We start from the raw sequence: 22,790 nt of genomic DNA on the forward strand, positions 1-22,790 counted from the left end.
TCTACCACGAGATCAGAGAGGCTAAACCCTAGAAGCTAGCCTATGGTATGATTGTATGTTATTGTGTCCTACGGACTAAAACCCTCCGGTTTATATAGACACCGGAGGGGGCTAGGGTTACACAAGGTCAGTTACAAAGGAGGAGATATCCATATCCGTACTGCGTAGCTTGCCTTCCATGCCAAGTAGAGTCCCATCCGGACACGAGACGAAGTCTTCAATCTTGTATCTTCATAGTCCAACAGTCCGGCCAAAGGTTATAGTCCGGCTGTCCGGAGACCCCCTAATCCAGGACTCCCTCACTCATCATCTTGCTCAGCTGCTTGCGCTGCAGCACCCCAGCTGGGCTAACCTTTCTTGAACTCTATTGAAGTGTTGTCGGTTTTGTATATTATTTCTTTGGCATGTTTATTTGCACTGGTGGCGATCTTTGATGCCCAGTGTATGTAATCTGCTGTCTGCTTGTGCTTTATTATCATAGTGGCGAACATTGATGCCAAGTGGATGTAATATGCCATAATTTCTTTATTGTATAGTCTAGGTTTTTTCTTATTCACGATGCTGCAGTTATTTTACTATATATATATCATGTCTTCGCAGTAAACCGACCAAACGGTAAAATTACGGTGCATAATCGGGTCGTCATGCAATCACGATGTAGGTTGGGCCTGAAACGTGCCGAACAGCTCACGGGCTGGCAGCTGCCCGAAATGAACCCCGGACGATGATTGTACGAATCAAATCACGGGCTTTTAACAGGCCAAAATTGTCTCGGTCCTGGTTTGGCCCAATCAGATATCGGCTGCGAGCAGGCCGGATGCAAACCGGGCCGTAGTTAGGCCTAACTATATGACGGGCTTTTAACAGGCCGAAATTAATATAGGGCCGAAATGTTAAACGGGCCCTTAACAGGCCAAAACTAATATCAGGCCGAATTACTAAGTGGGCCTTTGGCAAGTGGGCCCAAAAGCATAGTGTCCAGTTGACGGTCCGAATCTGATATGGGCCATAATTGAGCCCAAAGCCTCTTAAAGGGCCGGACCTAATCTGGGCCGTAATTTGGTCCAGATCGTGGTAGGCTTTTAACGGGTCGTATCTCATATGGGTCACTACTAGGCCCGGAGCATGGTAGGCCATTAATGGACCGGATCAAATATGGGCCAACATTTGGCCCAAAACATGGCAACTAGTTAATGGGCCGGCCTACTAGGGTCCTCAAAATCTTGTGGGCCTATAGCTGGGCCGGCCCATTAATGTCGGCGAAATCTCGTGGGCCTTTATCCGGGCCGGCCCATTATTGTCCGCAAGAATCTTGTGGGCCTTTACCTGGGCCGGCCCATTATGGCACAAAAAATCTTGTGGGACTTTATCTGGGCCGACCCATTATGGCCCACAAAATCTTGTGGGCCTTTAGCTGGGCCAGCCCATTATGGTCCACAAAATCTCGTGGGCCTTTAGCTGGGCCGGCCCATTATGGTCCACAAAATCTTGTGGGCCTTCAGTTGGGCCGGCCCATTTAAACTTGATGGGCAGGTCCATGTGTCAACATATCATAAGCATGTCACGCCCATTGGATGAGTGACACCTGTGCCAATGCGGACCTGACACATGTCTCCTCCAGCCAATGATGATTTTACACGTGGAAAATCCCCATTGGTCGGGGCTGTTAACGGGTTATCGGATCCAAAACCCGACCCGGTATCTTAACGGCGTTCCGTTATGGCGGATGCCATGTGTCGGTCACCCTTGCCGAAAGCACTTCTGTGACGCACGATTTATTGTCATGGAAGTGGACACTTCCGTGATGATAATTTTGGTAATGTCATGGAACACTTCTACGACAGCACAGGTATGACTATCTTGATTTTGTCATAAAATCGTCATGGATGTACATGCATGAAAAACAACGCGACCTACTGTGACAAACACGTATCATCACGGAAGTGTATTTTCTTTGTAGTGAAAGGGGTCAAAAGAAGAGCCCCTACTTTTGTACACCGATAGGAGCCCCCGGGCCCGGGCCACACATAAGCGCGCCGTGTTGTTGGGCTAGGCCCAGAACGGTGTGCGGGTAGGTGGGGCGGATTTTACCGCAGTAACTTCTCATCCGCTGTGCTTCCCCATGACCTGCATTGAACGCGCGACGTGGAGGGTTGTGCGTGATGTGCGGGTCATGTCTGGGGCAGTTTCCGCACGCATTCATCACATCATGGTAAAGAGGCGGCCCGCGTGTTCCCCGTAAAAAGGAACGACCGCGGGCGCGCTGCTCATTTACCCCTTGTGTCTTCTCCAATCTCGGAACCACCGTCCCTTCCTTCTTCCTCCTCAAGCCCCTGCTCTCGCTCGTCGTCGTTGCGTTTTTGCTGCCCTTTCCCTTCCACCTTTCGCAGCCGCCATGGCACCCAAGACTAGCAAGGGTAAGGGAGCGGCCAAGGACGCCAGAGGGGTGGAGCCGCCGGAGAATGAGTTGGTGGCGCGGCGGATGCAGCTCACCAACTTTCCCTCGACGGTCGATGCAGCCCACCTCCGGGACAACTTCAAACCGCTGTGGGTGGTCAAGACGGGGAGAGAAACGACGGGGCATCCTTCCACGCGTGTCATCCTCGCCAAGTTGCGAAGTAGTAGATGAGTTCCAGCAGCACAACAGCGTGATGACGGTGATGGTGAACTTGTTCCCGCTGGGCTTCGTCGTGCACTGCAAAGAAACTAGACGGAGGAATAACTTTGGAGAGGGGCACCGCACATGGCTAAGAGATTGTCGTGGTCTTGTGTCACACCCCCTCCCTCATATATATAGTGGGGGAGGGGAGGCAGCCAGGAGGTGCCCCAAGGGTAGCCGGCCACCCCCCTTAGGCTCCTGCCCTCTAGTGCCCCCCTTCCTTGTGTGGCGCCAGGGAGAAGGTAGGAGGGATGGCACCCCCTTTCCTTTCTCCCATGAGGAGGGGAAGGCACTAGGGGCTAGCCCTCCCCCTTTCATTCTCTAGGACTGGCGGCTAGGGAGAGGGCGCGCCAGCCCCCTTGTGGGATGGTCTGTGCCTCCCCTTGGCCCAATAGGCCCATAGATCTCATGTGACCTTCCGGAACCCCTTCCGGTGATCCGATGAATACCCGGTTCACTCTGAAACCTTTCCGGTGTCCAAATATCATCGTCCTATATATCAATATTTACCTCCGGACCATTTCGAAGCTCCTCGTCATGTCTGTGATCTCATCTGGGACTTTGAACAACATTCGATCACCAAATCACATAACTCATATAACACTAGATCATCAATGAACGGTAAGCATGCGGACTGATACGTCTCCAACGTATCTATAATTTTTTATTGTTCCAAGTTGTTATATTATCATTCTTGGATGTTCTATAATTATTTTATAGTCGTTTTATATCATTTTTTGGTACTAACCTATTGACATAGTGCCAAGTGCCAGTTTTTGTTTTTTCCATGTTTTTTACACCGTAGGTAATCAATATCAAACGGAGTCCAAACATAGTGAAACTTTTTGTGGATTTTTTTGGACCAGAAGACAACCAATGGGCCGAAGAAGCACCTAGGGGCTGCTCCGAGGGGAGCACAACCCACCAAGGCACGCCTAGAGGCCCAGGCGCGCCCTGGTGGGTTGTGCCCACCTCGGGTGCCCTCCGGAACGCCTCTTTGTTCTATAAATGCCCCAATATTCCCAAAACCCTAGGGGAGTCGACAAAAATCAATTCCAGCAGCCGCAGAGTCCAGAAAACCACAATATCCAATCTAGAAACCATCACGGAGGGGTTCGCCACTTTATTTGGCGCCTCTCCGATGATGCGTGAGTAGTTCTTTGTAGACCTTCGGGTCCGTAGTTAGTAGCTAGATGGCTTCCTCTCTCTCGTTTGATTCTCAATACAATGGTCTCTTGGAGATCCATATGATGTAACTCTTTTGCAGTGTGTTTGTTGGGATCCGATGAACTTTGAGTTTATGATCAGATCTATCTCTTTTTATCCATGAAAGTTATTTGAGTTTCGTTGATCTCTTATATGCATGATTTCTTATAGCCTCATATTTCTTCTCCTATATTTGGGTTTTTTGGCCAACTTGATCTATTTATCTTGCAATGAGAAGAGGTGCTTTGTAGTGGGTTCGATCTAACGGTGCTTGATCCCAGTGACAGAAGGGGAACCGACACGTATGTATCGTTGCTACTAAGAATAAAATGATGGGCTCTATTTCCACATAAATATATCTTGTCTACATCATGTCATCATTCTTATTGCATTACTCCGTTTCTCCATGAACTTAATACACTAGATGCATGTTGGATAGCGGTCGATGTGTGGAGTAATAGTAGTAGATGCAGGCAGGAGTCGGTCTACAAATCTTGGACATGATGCCTATATAATGATCATTGCCTGGATATCGTCATGATTATTTGAAGTTCTATCAATTTCCCAACAGTAATTCGTTTACCAACCGTTTGCTATTTTTCTCGAGAGAAGCCACTAGTGAAACCTACGGCCCTCGGGTCACTTTCTCATACTATTTGCCTTTGCAATCTATTGTATTTGCCATTTATTTTAAGATCTATTAAACCAAAAATACAAAAAATACCTTGCTGGAATTTATTCTTATTTGGCGTTCGATCTATCAATCTAGTACAATTTATTCACGTCCGTTTGCCAATTTCTGGTGCCGTTACCCGAAAGGGATTGACAACCCCTTTCATACGTTGGGTTGCGAGTATTTGTTATTTGTGTGCAGGTGCCGTTTACGTAGTGTTTCTTGGTTCTCCTACTGGTTCGATAACCTTGGTTTCATCACTAAGGGAAATACCTACTGTCGATGTGCTGCATCATCCCTTCCTCTTTGAGAAATACCGACATTTCTTCAAGCCGCATCAAAAGGAATTTCTAGCGCCGTTGGTGGGGAGGATCAACATCTACCTGGTTCCTTATCACAAATCTCATCTCCTCCCAATTTACATTATTTGCCATTTGCCTCTCGTTTTCCTCTCACCCACTTCACAAAAATTTGTCGTTTTATTCGCCCTCTTTTTCGTTCGTCGTTTTCTTGCTGGATCTGTTTTTGAATGCAATCTTGTTTCGTAGTCATCATGGCTCAAGAGAACACCAGGTTGTGTGATTTCTCAAATACCAACAACAATGATTTATTTGGCACTCCGATTGCTCCCGCCACTAGTGCGGAATCTTCTGATATTAATACTGCTTTCCTGAATCTTGTTATGAAAGACCAATTTTCCGGCACTCATAATGAGGATGCCGCGTCCCATCTTAATACCTTCGTGGAATTATGCGATATGCAAAATAAAAAAAGATGTGGACAATGATATTGTGAAGATGAAATTATTTCCGTTTTCTTTGTGTGGTTCTGCAAAAAATTGGTTTTCTTCTTTGCCTCGCAATAGTATCGATTCTTGGAATAAGTGCAAAGATGCTTTTATCACTAAGTATTTTCCGTTAGCAAAAATTATTTCCCTTAGAACCCAGATCATAAATTTCAAGCAACTTGAACATGAGCATGTTGCACAATCTTGGGAAAGGATGAAAATGATTCTAAGGAATTGCCCAACTCATTGGTTTAATTTTTGGATGATCATACAAAAAATTTATGCGGAGTTGAAATTTGTTTCTCGTAATCTTTTAGATTCCGTCGCGGGTGATACTTTTATGGAAATTACTTTGGGTGAATCCACCAAATTTCTTGATAATATTATGGCAAATTATTCACAATGGCATAGCAAAAGAGCTCCTACTAGTAAAAAAGTTAATTCGGTTGAAGAAATTTCTTCGTTCAGTGAAAAAGTTGATGCTCTTATGAAATTGGTTGCTAGTAAAAGTAATCCTATTGATTTCAATGATATGCCTTTGTCTACTTTGATTGAGCAAAATAGTGATGACGTAGATGTGATTTTTATCTAGCGAAATAATTTCAATAACAATGCTTATAGAGGTAATTTTAATCCTAAGCCTTTTCCTAGTAATTCTTGTAATAATTATGGTAATTACTATGGAAATCCTTCTTATAATAATAATAGTAACACCTCTGATCTTTAGCATAATATTAAAGAATTTATCAACACGTAAAAAGTTTTCAACACTACCATAGAAGAAAAGTTGAATATGATTGATGATTTGTCTAGAAGTGTTGATAGAACTTCTCATGATGTAGGAAATCTCAAGATGAAATTTTTTGTGCCTAATGTTGAGGAATCAATTAAATCCCTTTACGTTTCTATGGATGAAAGTAACAAAAGAACCAATATGCTTAGAGCTAGAAGAGAATTTTTTAGAAAAAGCATTTTCTAGTGATTACTTTTGCAAAAGCGATGAAGATCTTAAAATTATTGGTGTTTTTTCTACTGATTCCTTGTTTAGTAAAGTTAAGATTGATGAAAAAGGGACTGAAGAAGAGCCAACTTTAGCTAGAAGGCGTCCCAATATTTCGGAGGGTGAAAATCTTGTTATGAAAATTGATAAAAGTGGGCTTGAAGAGGTCAAAACTTTAACTAGTGATGTACCCACTCTTTTGGATTACAAAGACTTTAATTATGATAGTTGCTCTTTGATTGATTGTATTTCTTTGTTGCAATCCATGATAAATTCACCCCATGCTTATGAACAAAATAAAGCTTTTACTAAACATATTGTTGATGCTATGATGAAAGCTTTAGAAGAAAAGTTGGAATTAGAAGTTCCAATTCCTAGAAAATTGCATGATGAATGGGAACCTACTATGAAAGTCAAGATTAAAAATTATGAGTGTTTTTCTTTGTGTGTCTTGGGTGCTAGTGTTTCCACAATTCCGAAATCTTTATGTGATGTGCTTGGTCTTACCGATATTGAAGAATGTTCTTTAAATTTGCACTTGGCGGATTCTAGTATTAAAAAGTCTATGGGAAGAATTAATGATGTTCTTATTCTTGCAAATAGGAATTATCTGCACATAGATTTTATTGTTCTTGATATTGATTGCAATCCGTCTTCCCCAATTATTCTTGGTAGACCGTTTTTGCGCACTATCGGTGTCGTGATTGATATGAAAGAAGGAAATATTAAGTTTTAATTTCCACTAAGGAAGGGTATGGAACACTTCCCTAGAACAATAATTAGGCCACCATATGAATCAATCATGAGGGCATCTTATGGATCTCGAACCAAAGATAACAAAACTTAGATCCTTGCTTTATGCCTAGCTAGGGGCGTAAAACAATAGCGCTTGTTGGGAGGCAACCCAATGAATAAAAGTTATTTTCGCTTTTTGATTTCTTTTCTTGAGTGTTAGAATAATTATGCTACTGTTATGATTGTGTTTTTATGTTTTAGTTAGTGTTTGTGCCAAGTAAAGCCTTTAGGATCTTCTTGGGTGATAGTTGTTTGATCTTGCTGAAAAACAGAAACTTCTGCGCTCATGAAAAAAATTCTCATTTCTAACCAGAGAGAAATAAAATACCAATTCTTTTTGCATAAGATATATATATATACAAATTGCATAGTTCTTCCTAATTTTTCAGAGTTTCTTAAGTTAGATAAGTATTCGAAATATCCAGATTGCTACAGACTATTCTGTTTTTGACAGATTATGTTTTCTTTGTGTTGTGTGCTTGCTTTGATGATTCTATGGTTTTCTTTGATGAGTTTTTTCCATAGAAAAGTTGGAATACAATATATATAATGCAAGAATAAAATATGAATTGGTTTTCTACAACACTTATAGTAGTGATTTGTTTTCTTATACTAAGGGATCTCACGAAGGTTTTGTTGAGTTTTGTGTGGTTGAAGTTTTCAATTTTTGGGTTATCTTATGATGGATGAAGGAATAAGGAGTAAGAAGAGCCTAAGATTGGGGATGCCCCGGAATCCCAAGCTATTATCCAAAGAGAAGCAAGCAACTAAGCTTGGGGATGCCCCGAGTGGCATCCACTCTTTCTTCTAACGACCATCGGTATTTTACTCAAAGCTATATTTTTATTCGTCGCATACTATGTGTTTTGCTTGGAGTGTCTTGTATGATATGAGTCTGTGCTTGTTTTGTTTTGTGTTTTTAGTCTTGATTCCTTGCTGGAAACACCTATTTGAGAGAGCCAAAATTATGCCATGACTTGTTAAAATGGCTCTTTATGCTTCACTTAAATTTTTATGAGCTATGGATTTGCTCTAGTGCTTCACTTATATCTTTTTGAGCACGGTGTGCTTTAGTATTTTTTTAAGAAATGCTCTCTTGCTTCACTTAGATTTATTTGAGAGTTAGTAAAATTTTCAAGAAATTCTCTCTTGCTTCACTTAAATTAAATTGAGAGAAAGAAATTTTATGCTCATGATCTTCACTTATATTTGTTTGAGCTTATCAAAAGCAACACACAAAAATTAGTTCCAAAGTGATAGATATCCAAGATGGATATAATAAAAACTTTCATGAAGATCATTGGACAAAAATAAACTTGATTCTTAGTAATAGTTTTGAGATATGATGATGTGATATGTGAGTCATGTTGATGAGTAATTATGCTTTAGTAAGAATATTGGTGTTAAGGTTTTTGATTCCCTATGTGAGCATGAAAGTCAATAGTCATGCAATGAAATTACATCCTACTTGTGGTGCATTATTCGGTGTTAATTACGCTCAATGCTTGCTTATGATATTATTCATTTCTTGGTTGGTCGCTTCTCAATCTTTTGCTAGCCTTCATTTTTCATTAAGTATGGTCACTACTTGTGCATCCAAAATCCTGTAAACCAGTTTTGCCACATGAATCCACTATACTACCTATATGCGGTATTCTTTTGCCGTTCTAAGCAAATTTGTATGTGCCATCTCTAATATTCAAAATAAATTTCTCTTTTGTGTGCTCGTACCGCTCGCGAGGCGGTGAGGGGTGGCTAATATTTTCCATGCTAGATGTGCTATTCTCATGATGAGTGTTTATTCACTTGTCATTGCACGAGAGTAAGTCAAAGGTATTAGGGATGCCTGGTCCCGAAATGAAAAATGAATTTACTTTATGTTGTCAAATAATAAATTCCTTAGAAAGTGTTGGTATGGAAGGCACCTGTGGATACGGTTAGCCATGGAAAGTGAAAGTATGGTGGAAAAAGGAATAAACTTTAATATATGTTTGGGAACCGCCTATGATATATCTAGCATGGAAATTGTTGGGAACTCTAAGTCATTTTCGTTGGTGGGAGAAGTATGCCTCTCAAAATGTTTTTATCTCTAAATTTTCGCTTTGAGCTCTGGCACCTCTACAAATCCCTAATTCCCTCCGCGAAGGGCCTTTCTTTTAATTTATGCAATTTTTATTTTGAATTTGAGTCTCCATCTTCTCTTATAAAGCACCAACTAGGGGGCACTATGATCGTACTTGAGCATTGGTTGTAGCTAATATGCGAGTGTGTTTCATGAATGGATCAATGATTGAGCATGATGGGCTAGGGATAACTTATTTTAGCGGTGATATTTCGAAAGACTTGGTTGCTTGTTGATATGCTTGAGTATCTAAATTATCATGTCAAAACTAGACTATTTCTTTGAACAATATAAAAGTCCAAATGTCCATGCTGTAAAGAAAAGAATATGATATGACATGTTAGGCAACATTCCACATCAAAAATTTTGTTTTTATCATTTACCTACTCGAGGATGAGAAGGAATTAAGCTTTGGGATGCTTATACGTCTCCAACATATCTATAATTTTTTATTGTTCCATGATGTTATATTATCATTCTGGGATGTTTTATAATCATTTAATAGTGATTCTATATCATTTTTTGGTACTAACCTATTGACATAGTGCCAAGTGCCAGTTGCTGTTTTTTGCATGTTTTTTACATCACAGGTAATCAATATCAAATGGGGTCCAAACACAACAAAACTTTTTGTGGATGTTTTTGGACCAGAAGACAACCAATGGGTCGAAGAAGCACCTGGGGGCTGCTCCGAGGGGAGCACAACCCACCAGGGTGCGTTTGGAGGCACAAGCGCACCCTGGTGGGTTGTGCCCACCTCAGGTGCCCCCCGAACCGCCTCTTTGCTCTACAAATACCCCAATATTCCAGAAACCCTAGGGGAGTCGATGAAAATCAATTCCAGCTGCCGCAGAGTCCAGAACCACCAGATCCAATCTAGACACCATCACAGAGAGGTTCACCACTTCCATTGGGGCCTCTCCGATGATGTGTGAGTAGTTCTTTGTAGACCTTCGGGTCCGTAGTTAGTATCTAGATGGCTTCCTCTATCTCGTTTGATTCTCAATACAATGGTCTCTTGCAGATCCATATGATGTAACTCTTTTGTCGTGTGTTTGTTGGGATCCGATGAACTTTGAGTTTATGATCAGATCTATCTCTTTTTATCCATGAAAGTTATTTGAGTTTCTTTGATCTCTTATATGCATGATTGCTTATAGCCTCGTATTTCTTCTCCGATATATGGGTTTTGTTTAGCCAACTTGATCTATTTATCTTGCAATAGGAAGAGGTGCTTTGTAGTGGGTTCGATCTAACGGTGCTTGATCCCAGTGACAGAAGGGGAACCGACACGTATGTATCGCTGCTACTAAGAATAAAATGATGGGCTATATTTCCACATAAATAGATCTTGTCTACATCATGTCATCGTTCTTATTGCATTACTCCGTTTCTCCATGAACTTAATACACTAGATGCATGTTGGATAGCGGTCGATGTGTGGAGCAATAGTAGTAGATGCAGGCAGGACTCGGTCTACAAATCTTGGACGTGATGCCTATATTATGATCATTGCCTGGATATCGTCATGATTATTTGAAGTTCTATCAATTTCCCGACAGTAATTCGTTTACCAACCGTTTTCTATTTTTCTCGAGAGAAGCCACTAGTGAAATCTACGGCCCTCAGGTCACTTTCTCATATTATTTGCCTTTGCAATCTATTGTATTTGCCATTTATTTTAAGATCTATTAAACCAAAAATACAAAAATACCTTGCTGGAATTTATTCTTATTTGGCGTTCGATCTATCAATCTACTACAATTTATTCACGTCCGTTTGCCAATTTCTGGTGCCGTTACCCGAAAGGGATTGACAACCCCTTTAATACGTTGGGTTGCGAGTATTTGTTATTTGTGTGGAGGTGCCGTTTACGTAGTGTTTCTTGGTTCTCCTACTGGTTCGATAACCTTGGTTTCATCACCGAGGGAAATACCTACCGTCGTTGTGCTGCATCATCCCTTCCTCTTTGGGGAAATACAGACGCAGCTTCAAGCTGCATCACGGACCCTATGGGTTCGAGAACTATGTAGACATGATGGAGACGCCTCTCCGGTCAATAACCAATAGAGGAACCTGGATGCCCATATTGGTTCCTACATATTCTACGGAGATCTTTATCGGTCGAACCTTATGACATCATACGTAATTCCCTTTGTCTATAGGTATTTACTTGCCCAAGATTCGATCGTCGGTATCTTCATACCTAGTTCAATCTCGTTACCGGCAAGTTTCTTTACTCGTTCCGTAATACATCATCTCATAACTAGCTCCTTAGTCACTTTGCTTGCAAGCTTCTTGTGATGTGTATTACCGAGAGGGCCAAGAGATACCTCTCCGATACACTGAGTGACAAATCCTAATCTCGATCGATGCCAACTCAACAAACACCTTCGGTGATACCTGTAGAGCATCTTTATGATCACCCAGTTACGTTGTGACATTTGATAGCACACAAGGTATTCTCTGGTATCCAGGAGTTGCATGATCTCATAGTCGAAGGAATATATATTTGACATCAAGAAAGCAATAGCAATAAACTGAACTATCATATGCTAAGCTAACGGATGGGTCTTGTCCATCACATCATTCTCCTAATGATGTGATCCTGTTATCAAGCGACGCGGTATTTGTTTATGTATCCACACATGTATTTAAGTTTCCGATGAATACAATTCTAGCATCAATAATAAACCTTTATCATGAATAAGGAAATATAATAATAACAAACTTATTTATTGCCTCTAGGGCATATATTTCCATCAGTGAATGCGAGCAGCTGGCGAAGGGCGGGATGCGCGCGCCAGAGGAGGAGGTTTTTTGGTGGGCCAGGGCGGTCAGAAGTGGGCTTGGGGTCGGTCCGGACTCCAGTAAAGCTCCCCCACTTTTGTGTCCTATTTACATGAGAAATCACGTCGATACTACATCACGGACCGATAGAAACCCGCGTTGGATGGCTTTCATGGACCGGGCGGATGTGGAAGGTTTGCAGGTCCGCCCTGCAAATGCCCCAAGAGCATCTATAGTCGGGCGCCTCAAACCCGCCTCATACGCCCAGGCGGGCCGCCCGGTCACTGGCCGGTCACATTTCTTTGACATAGAAGGGCGCCTCAAACGGCCTCAAATGCCCGGGCTGACCGACACTCCTCATATCTAGCAGAAATATGGGGCAGATATGGGGGCGCCCGGACGCGCCCGGGCACGCCCGCCACGTCGGACTGACGATGGGGTCCCAGCCGGAAACACCCTCAAACCTGGCGGTTTGAAGCTCCTCTCCTCCGCCGGACCGGTGGCACCGCTCCGGCGGGCCGGGTAGTGCCTTGCCCGCTATTTAAGTCGTCCGGCAGCACCGAAACCCTACCATCCATCAACATTTTCCTCCTCCTGTCCGCCGTTGCCGCCACTTTCCACTCCACCCGTCCGCCTAGTAGCCATGCCCCCACGCCGTCGGGTGAGGAGCAAGCCATTTCTAACACCAAAGTGACGGCTCGAGCTCGTTGAGTAGATCCGGGCTAGGCGCGAAGCCCGGATCGCCACGGGGCTACCTTCGAGATGCAGTGGATCTGGAGGGGGAGTTGGAGGAGGAGGAGGACTCTGAGGAAGGGGGATGAGCTGGAGGAGGAGGATGTGGGGGACGCTGGCGGTGAGGATCTGCAGGCGAAACAGCAAGCCATCCTCGATTCCCTCCGGTCGGAGTCGGCTGTGGAGGAAAGATGCCGTCGTCGGCAGGAGATGGAGGCGCAGCAGACCGCAGAGGAGGCGGAGATGCTCGCCTACATGGATGGGGTCAAGCAGGAGGAGGATGAGCCGGAGCCCTCCTATCCGCCCGTCCAGCCGGCGCCCGGCACCATCATCGTGGACATCTCCGACGATGAAGAGTAGCTAGGGTAGTACGTAGATGTAGTATGTAAGATTTCTTTCGCATGCTCTGTATGGATCTAGAGGATAAAATATGAGAGACGCGGATACAAAGTGACTAATTTAAGGCGTGATCGGTCAAATCCGGCTGTAGATGCTCTAAGAGCATCTCCAGCCGCACCCCCAACAGGCACCCCAGAACGTGTTTTTTTCGCCGACGCCAAAAAAACCCAGTCGCGCCTCAGGACGCCAATTTCCGCCGGTTTGTGTTGCGCCCCAGGACGCCGATTTCCGCCGGTTTGGCCCATTTTTGGCCCGGTGATCCCAGGCCGAACCCAGTGCATTGGGGGCGCTTGGGGGCTCTGGCGGAAGGGAAAACGGCGCATGGGCCACCGCTGTCAGGCAAAAAACATTTTTTCCACTTCCAGATTCGCCCCTCGTGTGCACTACCCCCTTTCGCCGGCGTGCTGATCCCGGCGCTGCCCACCGCCACTACAAAGGCCATTTCTTGGCCGAGAAAGAGAGGGTCCGCTGCGGGAGCGTCCATCCCGCTTCTGGGCAAGATTTTCTAGCGCTTCGGCCACACAAGTGGTGGTACGGGCGGCTGTGCGCCTACCACGCCCGCCAGGTGTTTGGTGATTTGTCTGCTCGGCGATGCACTCCGATGACGAGGAGGCGTTTGCGGCGCTGTTGGAGGAGAAAGCCGATGCCGACGCTCAGGACGAAGAGCACCTCATGGTCGTTGCTTTGGCCGGCCTGTTCGCAGGCAATGCAAAGCCCCGGCGAGGTGGCGAGGTGTCGGGCCGGCTGAAGGCAAGGCAGAGGCATCGACTGGAAGGCTATTGCTTGCTCTACACCGACTACTTCGCCGACGCTCCACTGCACGGCGACAAAGTATTTCGGCATCGTTATCGGATGAGCCGAAGCTCTTCCTCAGGATTGTGAATTCCATCCGTGAGTTTGACAGCTACTTCAAGTGCAAGAAGGATTGCACCGGCACACTTGGATTCACCTCACACCAGAAATGCACGACAACTATGAGGATGCTTGCATACGGAGCTCCCGGTGATTCACTGGAAGACTATGGACGCATGGCTGAGACCACGACCATTGAGTGTATGTGCAAGTTCTGCATGGCAATGGTGGCAGTGTTTGGACCTCAATACTTGCGATCACCCAATGCAGAAGACACTGCTCGGATCCTAGCACAGAATGCAGCAAGAGGATTTCCTGGGATGCTTGGAAGCATCGACTTCATGCATTGGAAATGGAAAAACTATCCATTTGCTTGGCAGGGGATGTACAAAGGCGTCAAAGGTCATTGCAGTGTGGTACATGAGGCAGTGACCACACAGGACCTTTGGATTTGGCACTCCTTCTTTGGTATGCCAGGAACTCACAATGACATCAACGTACTTCATGCTCGAATGTCTTTGCCAAGCTTGTTGAAGGTCATGCTCCTCCGGTGAACTTCGAGGTCAATGGGCGCCACTACAACAAGGGATACTACCTAGCAGATGGCATCTATCTGAGATGGTCCACATTTGTGAAGACTATCTCAAACCTTGTGCCAGGAGGCAAGAACTCTTACTTTGCCAAGTGTCAGGAGGCTTGCAGGAAGGATGTCGAGCGGGCATTTGGTGTGCTCCAATCTCGATTTGCTGTTGTCCGGTACCCCGCTCAGACCTGGTCGAAAGATCAAATGTGGGTAGTCATGACTTGTTGTGTCATCTTGCACAACATGATCATCGAGAGCGAGCAGGAAGAGCCAATGTTTGACACTGAACCATATTACAAGCAGGGTCCTCTTCCCAAGTTGATCACCAGCTGCCGGCAACCTGGACTGCCTTCCTCAACAAGCATCAGGAGATCTGAAACCCACAGATGCATCAACAACTGCAGCACGATCTGATGGAGCAACTATGGAGGCTCAAGAACAACGCCTAGCTCGACGTGTGATGAAATATGAGTTTTTATTTGTTGAACTATTTGATTTGTATTGATTTGTTGAACTATTTGATTTGTATTGATTTATTGAACTATTTGATTTGTATTGATTTCTGTGATAAACTATGTGATAAAAATTAGCTTCTATCGAATTTGTGCCGAAGCATGCCGAATATGGGCCAAAAATGAGCCAATTTAGCGCCAAAAGTGGGCCAATTTAGAGCGAAAATGGGCCAAAATCGATGACCGGGCAACCTTGGGAGGGAGAAGGGGTAGATGAGAACCCTAGCCCCTCACACCGATTTTTCCACCGGCGCGTCCTAGACGAAGCTATTTTAAGCCTCTGAGGACCGAACGAGTAAAGATGCTCTGAGGCCTCCATCTCCTCCTCCTCTATGCGTCACCGTGACGGCCACAACATCTCAACATCTGTAGAGGACGTTGTCATGTAGCGCAGTCGTCATCAGCCGCTAGCCACCACCGACGACGACGCTAGTGATTACTACTCCCTTCGTCACAAAATATAAAAACGTTTTTTACATTATACTAGTGTCGAAAACATTTTTATATTTTGAGACAAAAAGAGTATTTTGGAAGGCCTCAGTCCTCTCCTCTGCTCCCTTATCCGCCGCCGGCGACGACCGACGAAAACAACGTCTAAACAATTGAGCATCCCTTCCAGTTTCCGTGGAGTGGACGCTTTCAAGTACGGCCGCTGTCAGCTGCTAGCCGCCGGTGACGACGACGCTAGTGTTCCTTTCATCCTGATCCGTGTGATAACGACGAGACGTGGTCCTCGTTCTAGGCCATCATAGTCGTCTGCTTACGGAAAGGTATATCTATAAACATCAGTGCAGACTGACGTTGTTTTACTTATTTATTCATCACTCCCTCTGACTAATCAACACTATCACAAGAATTGGTACACGCATGCCCTCTCAGCAAAATGCAATGCGTGCTCAATTAGGGCATCTCTCACCTACAAATTTACTCCTGCATCCGTTCACATATATTTCGAACTAAGTTTTAACTAACCGGACGAAATTCATGCAAACACGACGGATTTTCATATAAACCATACAAAATTTATTACATTTTAAACATTTTTTATTAAAAAGGGTGACCGGACCTGAAGCTATCCTATGGCGGCGCCCGTCGTTCACTTCCTTTGTATTCGGCATTGGCGACCACGTCCTCCATCTACCGTGTTCATGACTGGCGGCGGGGTTCAAGACCCGTGAAGTGGAGGTGTAGTCTCCGGCGAGAAAAAGTAGAACATGGGAGATAGATCGGCCCACTAGGGACACAATGCCCTACCGCCTCACATGCCCTAGTCATCCTCGAAGGAGTCCGCGACCTATCCGTCGATGCCAGTAGATGTGAGGTTGATGATGGACGTGGACGGTCCATCACTGTCCACCTACCACATGCGCCCCAAAAGTTGGACGACGGCGTGTAAGACGCGTAGCTGGCAGCGTTTTCATCCTCGACCGCCTACGCTGCCAGCGCTTGTGCGGCTGCGTCCGCGTCCAACTGCGCCATCACTGAGTTGTGAGCGACGCGTTGAGCACGCGCGGCCTCGTAGAGCGTCTGCTACTCCACAATGAAGTTCGGGTTCGTCGCAGAGATGGTGATCACGACCTCCTCGCTTGCGCGCTCACCGTAGTTTTGACCCTTCACCAACCGGTGTTGTCGAAGAGCAGCAGGTTGTACCTTAGCTCCTTCTAAGCCTGTCGGAATGCCGACATAGGAGCCGCGCAGGCTGCTCCTCATCCGCCATGGCAGCATCGCAGTGCGCCTGCACCTGCTCCATGGTCAAGCCGGCATGCACCGGCGCAGTGTCATCATCGGACCCTGTCTCCATTGTGGGGTCGTCGTCGGAGACCTCGGGGGAGCTGGCCGGCATGCCGGCCTCAATCCGCCTGTCACGGCGGCACTGTCAGGTGACCACAAGGGCGGCAACCCCGTGCTTCATCTCCGTCGACAGGCTCTCCCACGGATCGTTCCCTCTCACGTTCATGGTGGATGTGGTGCAATGGAGGAGGATGTGGAGCGGATGTGTTGTGGTGTGGAGTTTAGCCGGGTGTGGCCGCGGTTAAATAGCGGATTCCGGTGAGGCCAAGCGTCTGGGTGCGTCAATGCGCAGCAGCTGGCGTCGGACGGGAACGCACATGGACGAAGGAGGAGGGTTTTTGATGGGCCAGGGTAGACATGAGCACGCGTGGCAGCGGTCCGGACGCCCGCAACCCCCCCCCCCCCCCACTTTGTATGGATTGCGGGAAAAAGCACGTCCGGACTGGCCTACAGACTGATACATGATCGGATTGGTTGGCAAAACACGTCTGGTCCGGACGTATGCGGACGGTTTGAGGGTCGCGTTGGAGATACCATTACTCGGTAACAAATAAACTCCTATAATAGACCTTTTCTGCGAAATGGCCAAAAGCACCTCTGGCTATATAAGGACTCAAAAAAAATTACTCCCTTTGTTTCATAATTTTTGTCGTGGTTTTAGTTTTAAAATTTGAACTAAAACCACGACAAGAGTTATATAGCGTCTCACAAAGAAACACATATACTCACTCACCAGAAAATGTCTATATACTGACTCACAGAAAATGTATATATACTCACCAGGAAAGAAAATACCCATTGTGAAAAAAGAAGGTATATACCCTTTTAGTTTCTAAGTACTCCTACTCTCCTAGTATATACCTCATCTCAAAGTAGTACAAATACAGCACAATTCGCTTTTTGTGGGCTAAGGCGCCTGACAGACAAAAATATAGTATAACATTGTACCCTCGTTGGTTGCAAGTAATCCCACTAAAAAGCATTAGTATATGTTCAAAGTTTCAGACCCAGTGGTACCTAAAAAAAAGCTACTTATACTTCTCTCGACGGAACATATACTGTATGGAAGGCGGAAAACGTGAACTGAGCAGTACAAAACGTGGATAACATTCAAGCGTTTCTGATTTCTAGGGAGTAGGTATGCACTCGTAGCAATTAGTTAGATTATTTATTAATTTGCATCATAGTTTTCACTCTATTGAATACTAGATGATACTTGGCATGTTGTTGTGAAAATGTGTTGCAATATATTCAAAGTGTTGCATTTAACATGAAATTTTTGAGTAATAATATAAGAACTAAAACTGACATTCATATGATTTATTGTGTTTGATTATTGTATAATATAAATATCATAATAGAATAAAATGGCATGCATGTTTCCATGTTGAGGTGTTCTTTATAGATAGTTGTACATGTTGAGGTGGGTTTTTTATAAGCAGTTGTACGTTGAGGTGGATCTTTTTCCATTCATGTTGAGATAAATATATTACTGGAGCTAGCTATTTAAATACAGAAGATAGTCATCCCGTCCAGCACATTCACTAATGACGGGAGTACACACTCCTAGGAGTATAAAAGAGAAGTCTTACAACCGGGTGCGTTTACACTTACAACTCATATATTGTCATGTGATATTATACATACTACTCCTTCCGTAAAGAAATATAAGAGTGTTTAATATGTTCATATACCATATATAGGATACTTTATTAAAGTGAGCTATATCATATATCTAAGATACTCCAAGTGAGCTATATGAAGAAAAAAAAAAGAGAGCCCATAATTTTTACTATATTGATAAAATACATACACATTTGTACTTACAAAGAATATGTATATACAAGCACCCATTAAGACCTTGTTCTACAATAAAGAAAAAGTTACTCTACTATCAATTCCGAACTACAAAAACCCAGCAAACCGAACACCAAAATAGATCAAAAAAATGCACAAACCGGTGCCATCTTCTCGATCTCCCCCCCCCCTTCTCCTCCATGACCGAACATCACCTTTCCGAGCTCCAACCGAGTCGTCGCCGCCACCCTGGACCAGTCAGTGTCCACCCCGCGACCTTCCTTCAGCGAAACCGCAGTGGTGGACCGCCTACCCCCGGGTCACCACGCGGCGCTGGGACACCCCGACCCCGGCGCTGTGACGCTTGAGAGCAACCAAGTGAAAGTCATTTATATTAAGTGGGTTGATGCCAAAACAACAGTTCACATCACTATTAATGTCCTCGCTAGAAACATAATAATAAGAATACATTAAGAATGGATTAACCGTGTGATGAGAAGAATTATAGACATGATTGATTGTTATTGTAATTTGTATCAACGTTGAAAAAACTAAAAATAACCTTATTTATTCATTAATGACACATGAAATATATTCAACAGTTGCCAGATTATCATCATATTCCACTGGAACATTTTCTCACTAAATCACTAATCAAAACTTACCGTTAGTTTAATTTTGATTAGAGAGACTTGCAAAATCACACAATGGCTAGCAAGAACATCGGCTAATTTAATAACCAACATTTACATAAAGCAACAACATAATGTAATTCAATATATTTTTCGAACCATGCAGGGGAACTGTGTGTGATATTATCATCGAGCAAACATTAAACTTCACATTCACATGAAGATGTCATTAACAATAATCGTCCAAAAAATAATAAAACTATCCAAGTAAAAAAAAGTTGAACATCAAAATCACATGAGGATTCACAAAATAGAAATATTTGGTGAATTTTAACTGCCAAATAAACAAAAACATTCCCAAATATCATGTAATGACCATGATCATGATAATACATATCGCATAAAATGTTTTAATCAAAATTCTTATAGTATTTAGAGAATCAACCATAATTTTATCAAAGATATGTTATGCCATTATACTTATTATACAACACATTAAGGAACATAAAAATGTATCAACATAAATCTTTAGTTTTGCTAATGAGGCATATATTGGCCAACATAAAATGTATCGATCATGTGCATATGTTGTGCCACATGGTGCGGTGTGCAAAAGCGAAAGTCATGGAAAAGAACTGGTGTGCTATGAAAAATCCGACATAAACACGAAATGGTTTATTGGTTTACAACAACACGGCATGCATGGACGGGCAGATGACAGACGCACACACAACATACGGCCATGTCAATGGCCACGGACACCAAGGACGACCGCCGGCCAAACCATGTCCGGCGATTAAATCACAGAGAAAAAAGTAAAGATGGAACTGAGCAAAGCCACGGTAATAGTCTTCCTTCCGCCCAAATGCCCTGGATCTCTTCCTGAGTTCTTCCTGCAGCACGGTTGATGGATCCTGGCGGCTAGAACTTGTTGCTGTACCAGAAGATCCCCTTGCTGTCCTCGCGCACGATGTACAGGCACTCCTTGGCCTCGCGCCATGTGGCCTTGGCGAGAGGGGTGCGGTCGATCTGATAGTACTCGCCGAGGATGGGCTTGATCGCCTTGGTGGCCTCCATGGCGTGGTAGTGCGGTATATTGGAGAATAGGTGGTGCAAGATGTGCGTGTCCGTGATGTTGTGGAACACGCGGTTGAGGATGCCGTAGTCGCGGTCCATGGTGGCGAGCGCCCCGCGCAGCCAGTCCCACTCCGTCGAGTCGTAGTGCGGCAGCGCCGGGTGGGTGTGGTGCAGGTAGGTGACCAGGACCAGCCACGCGTTCACGATCATCAGCGGCGCGCCGTAGACCCGCATCATCCACCAGAACCCGAACGTCGACACGAAATCCAACATGGCGAACGACACGGCCAGCACGCCGACGTCTGAGATGAAAATCTGGGGGCGCTCCCGGTCGTTGTAGATCGGGCTGTAGGGGTCGAAATGGCAGGCGAAGCGCGGGTACGGGCGGCCCCAGGTGTTGAGCGACAGGTACATGTACCACCCAAGGGTGAGCTGCACCATGATGAGCACCACACGGACGACGGGGTTGTCGTGGATATAGGGGGTGTACCACGGCAGCGCCTCCTTCGGCCTTGGGACGAACACCTCGTCGCGCTCCAGCGATCCGGTGTTGGAGTGGTGGCGGCGGTGGCTGTGCTTCCGCGAGAAGTAGGGGACGAGGAGCCATGAGTGGAGCACCAGGCCGACGATATCGTCGAGCAGCGGGTAGTCGGAGAAGGCGTGGTGGCCGCACTCATGCGCGATCACCCAGACGCCGAACATGACGCAGCCCTGGGCCACCCAGTAGAGCGGCCAGGCGCCCAGCTGAAGCATGCTCGGGAGGGCTGGGATCCAGACCAGCGCGGCGTACAGGAGTGCCGCGACGATGACGAGGTCATGGACCAAGTAGGAGGACGACTTGACCAGGGAGCGCTGGAAGCAGTGAGGCGGGATTGCCATCTTGATCTGGCCCAGCGTAAACGGCGGCTTGTCCGTCGGTGAGCGCTGGAAGGCCGCGCCGACGCCCGTGCGGCCGAGCAGTTCCTGCTTCTCCCGCTCCTTCTCCGTCATCCTGCCTCCGGCACCCATGATGCTACTGACAACAACAACAAGAACAACCACGGGTGATCAGACAGTGTCTATGAGGCTGCGCTATATCTGTCTTGCCACAAAAATAAGGAGTGTCTGTTTGACAGTCAACAGGAATTCAATTGAGCTTCAGTCAAAGTTGCACCACAGACATTGTCAAAATAAAGAGTGTGTGTTGACGGGACCGGCTATAGCCCATGCGACTGAATTTTATTTTAGGTTCAGTCACTTTTTTTCTGTACCACCCCACGTATTCATCTCAAAGTATGCATATATAAACAAGACTTAAAGTGGCTAAGCTAGCTCACATCAGATACGCTTCACATTGTAGCCGATGCCTCATCTCCAATTGACACATGTACGCAAATTACGTGGGGATGTCTTACAACTACAATGGTCAATTTCACTTCCAGAAATATCTCGCCCCGGGTCCCACGCTCACCGCCTCTCGGTTTCTTTCTCTTCCCGCCGCACCTTCCTCTCCCCTATCCCGTTTCGATTTTCATTCAAAATTTTCCCAGCCCTGCACCTTCCTCTTCCCTATCCCGTTTCGATTTTCACCCAAAAAATTTCCAGCATTGTCGCACCTCCTCCCCTCCACTTCATCCTCACCGTGTCGCCTCTCCTCCTCTACCTTCGTCTACAGTGCAGCCCTCGAGAGTACCTCCTTCCCCAACCCTAGCTATCTTGATCTCCAGCGTGGCGTCAGCCATTGAGGCGGGCCATGCACCGCAAGCAAACCACAACACTGCTACACATGTGCCCTCACAAGTGACCCCTGACCATCAGCCAACGCCATCGAGGTCATCAACGCTCCACCTGACGTGCTGCCACACGATAGCGAGGAAGGCGACGAGCACACACGTGGTCTGGTAGGGTGGCCTCCGCATCCCACGGCGTGAGGACGTCGAGCTCAAGGATGATGCAGCCTGGGTGGACGTGCTCCTCGCCCTGTTGGTGGTTCTCTTCCCGCGGTCCAAGGCAGCAACACCTATTTCTGACCAGCAGCCGGCAGTGGACAAGCTCACAACCATGTTGTGATCTGGCTTCACGCTGCCCTTCTCCACCTTTCATGGTGCCACTATTGGCATCGGCTTCGGTTGGGCCCTTACTTCGCCTAGCTGCCACTAACTTCTATCATGAATGTTTACTCCGACAGCGTGAAACGTCTTCATTACGAACTAGTAGGTGTTCTTTGGGCACCATGGTATCAGGCTATTCTCACGCCGAAGTAGTTCCAAGAAGGTGGTATAGGCACATTTTTTATTCATTTTTTTACGTAATAGCAATTCGTTGTGTTAATTCAGACTAAGTGGATATTAGTAATTAACTATGATAGTTCATGCGCTAGCCACAAGAATTTACTGGAATCTGA

The 22,790-nt window shown here is 45.5% G+C and overlaps 1 protein-coding gene across 1 annotated transcript; it reads right to left on the reverse strand.

The window, feature by feature from the left end:
• Window positions 1-20,251: 20,251 nt before the first annotated feature.
• Window positions 20,252-22,489, reverse strand: LOC123130862 (fatty acid desaturase DES2-like). Its single transcript, XM_044550657.1, has 3 exons — window positions 22,280-22,489; window positions 21,858-21,955; window positions 20,252-21,422 (listed from the first exon to the last, which is right to left on the reverse strand). Exons 1-3 carry the CDS (start codon window positions 22,487-22,489, stop codon window positions 20,252-20,254), a joined length of 1,479 nt encoding a protein of 492 aa, XP_044406592.1.
• Between the last annotated feature and the right edge of the window lie 301 nt (window positions 22,490-22,790).

The sequence above is a fragment of the Triticum aestivum genome, chromosome 6A, assembly GCF_018294505.1.
Source record: "Triticum aestivum cultivar Chinese Spring chromosome 6A, IWGSC CS RefSeq v2.1, whole genome shotgun sequence".
NCBI lineage: Eukaryota > Viridiplantae > Streptophyta > Magnoliopsida > Poales > Poaceae > Triticum > Triticum aestivum.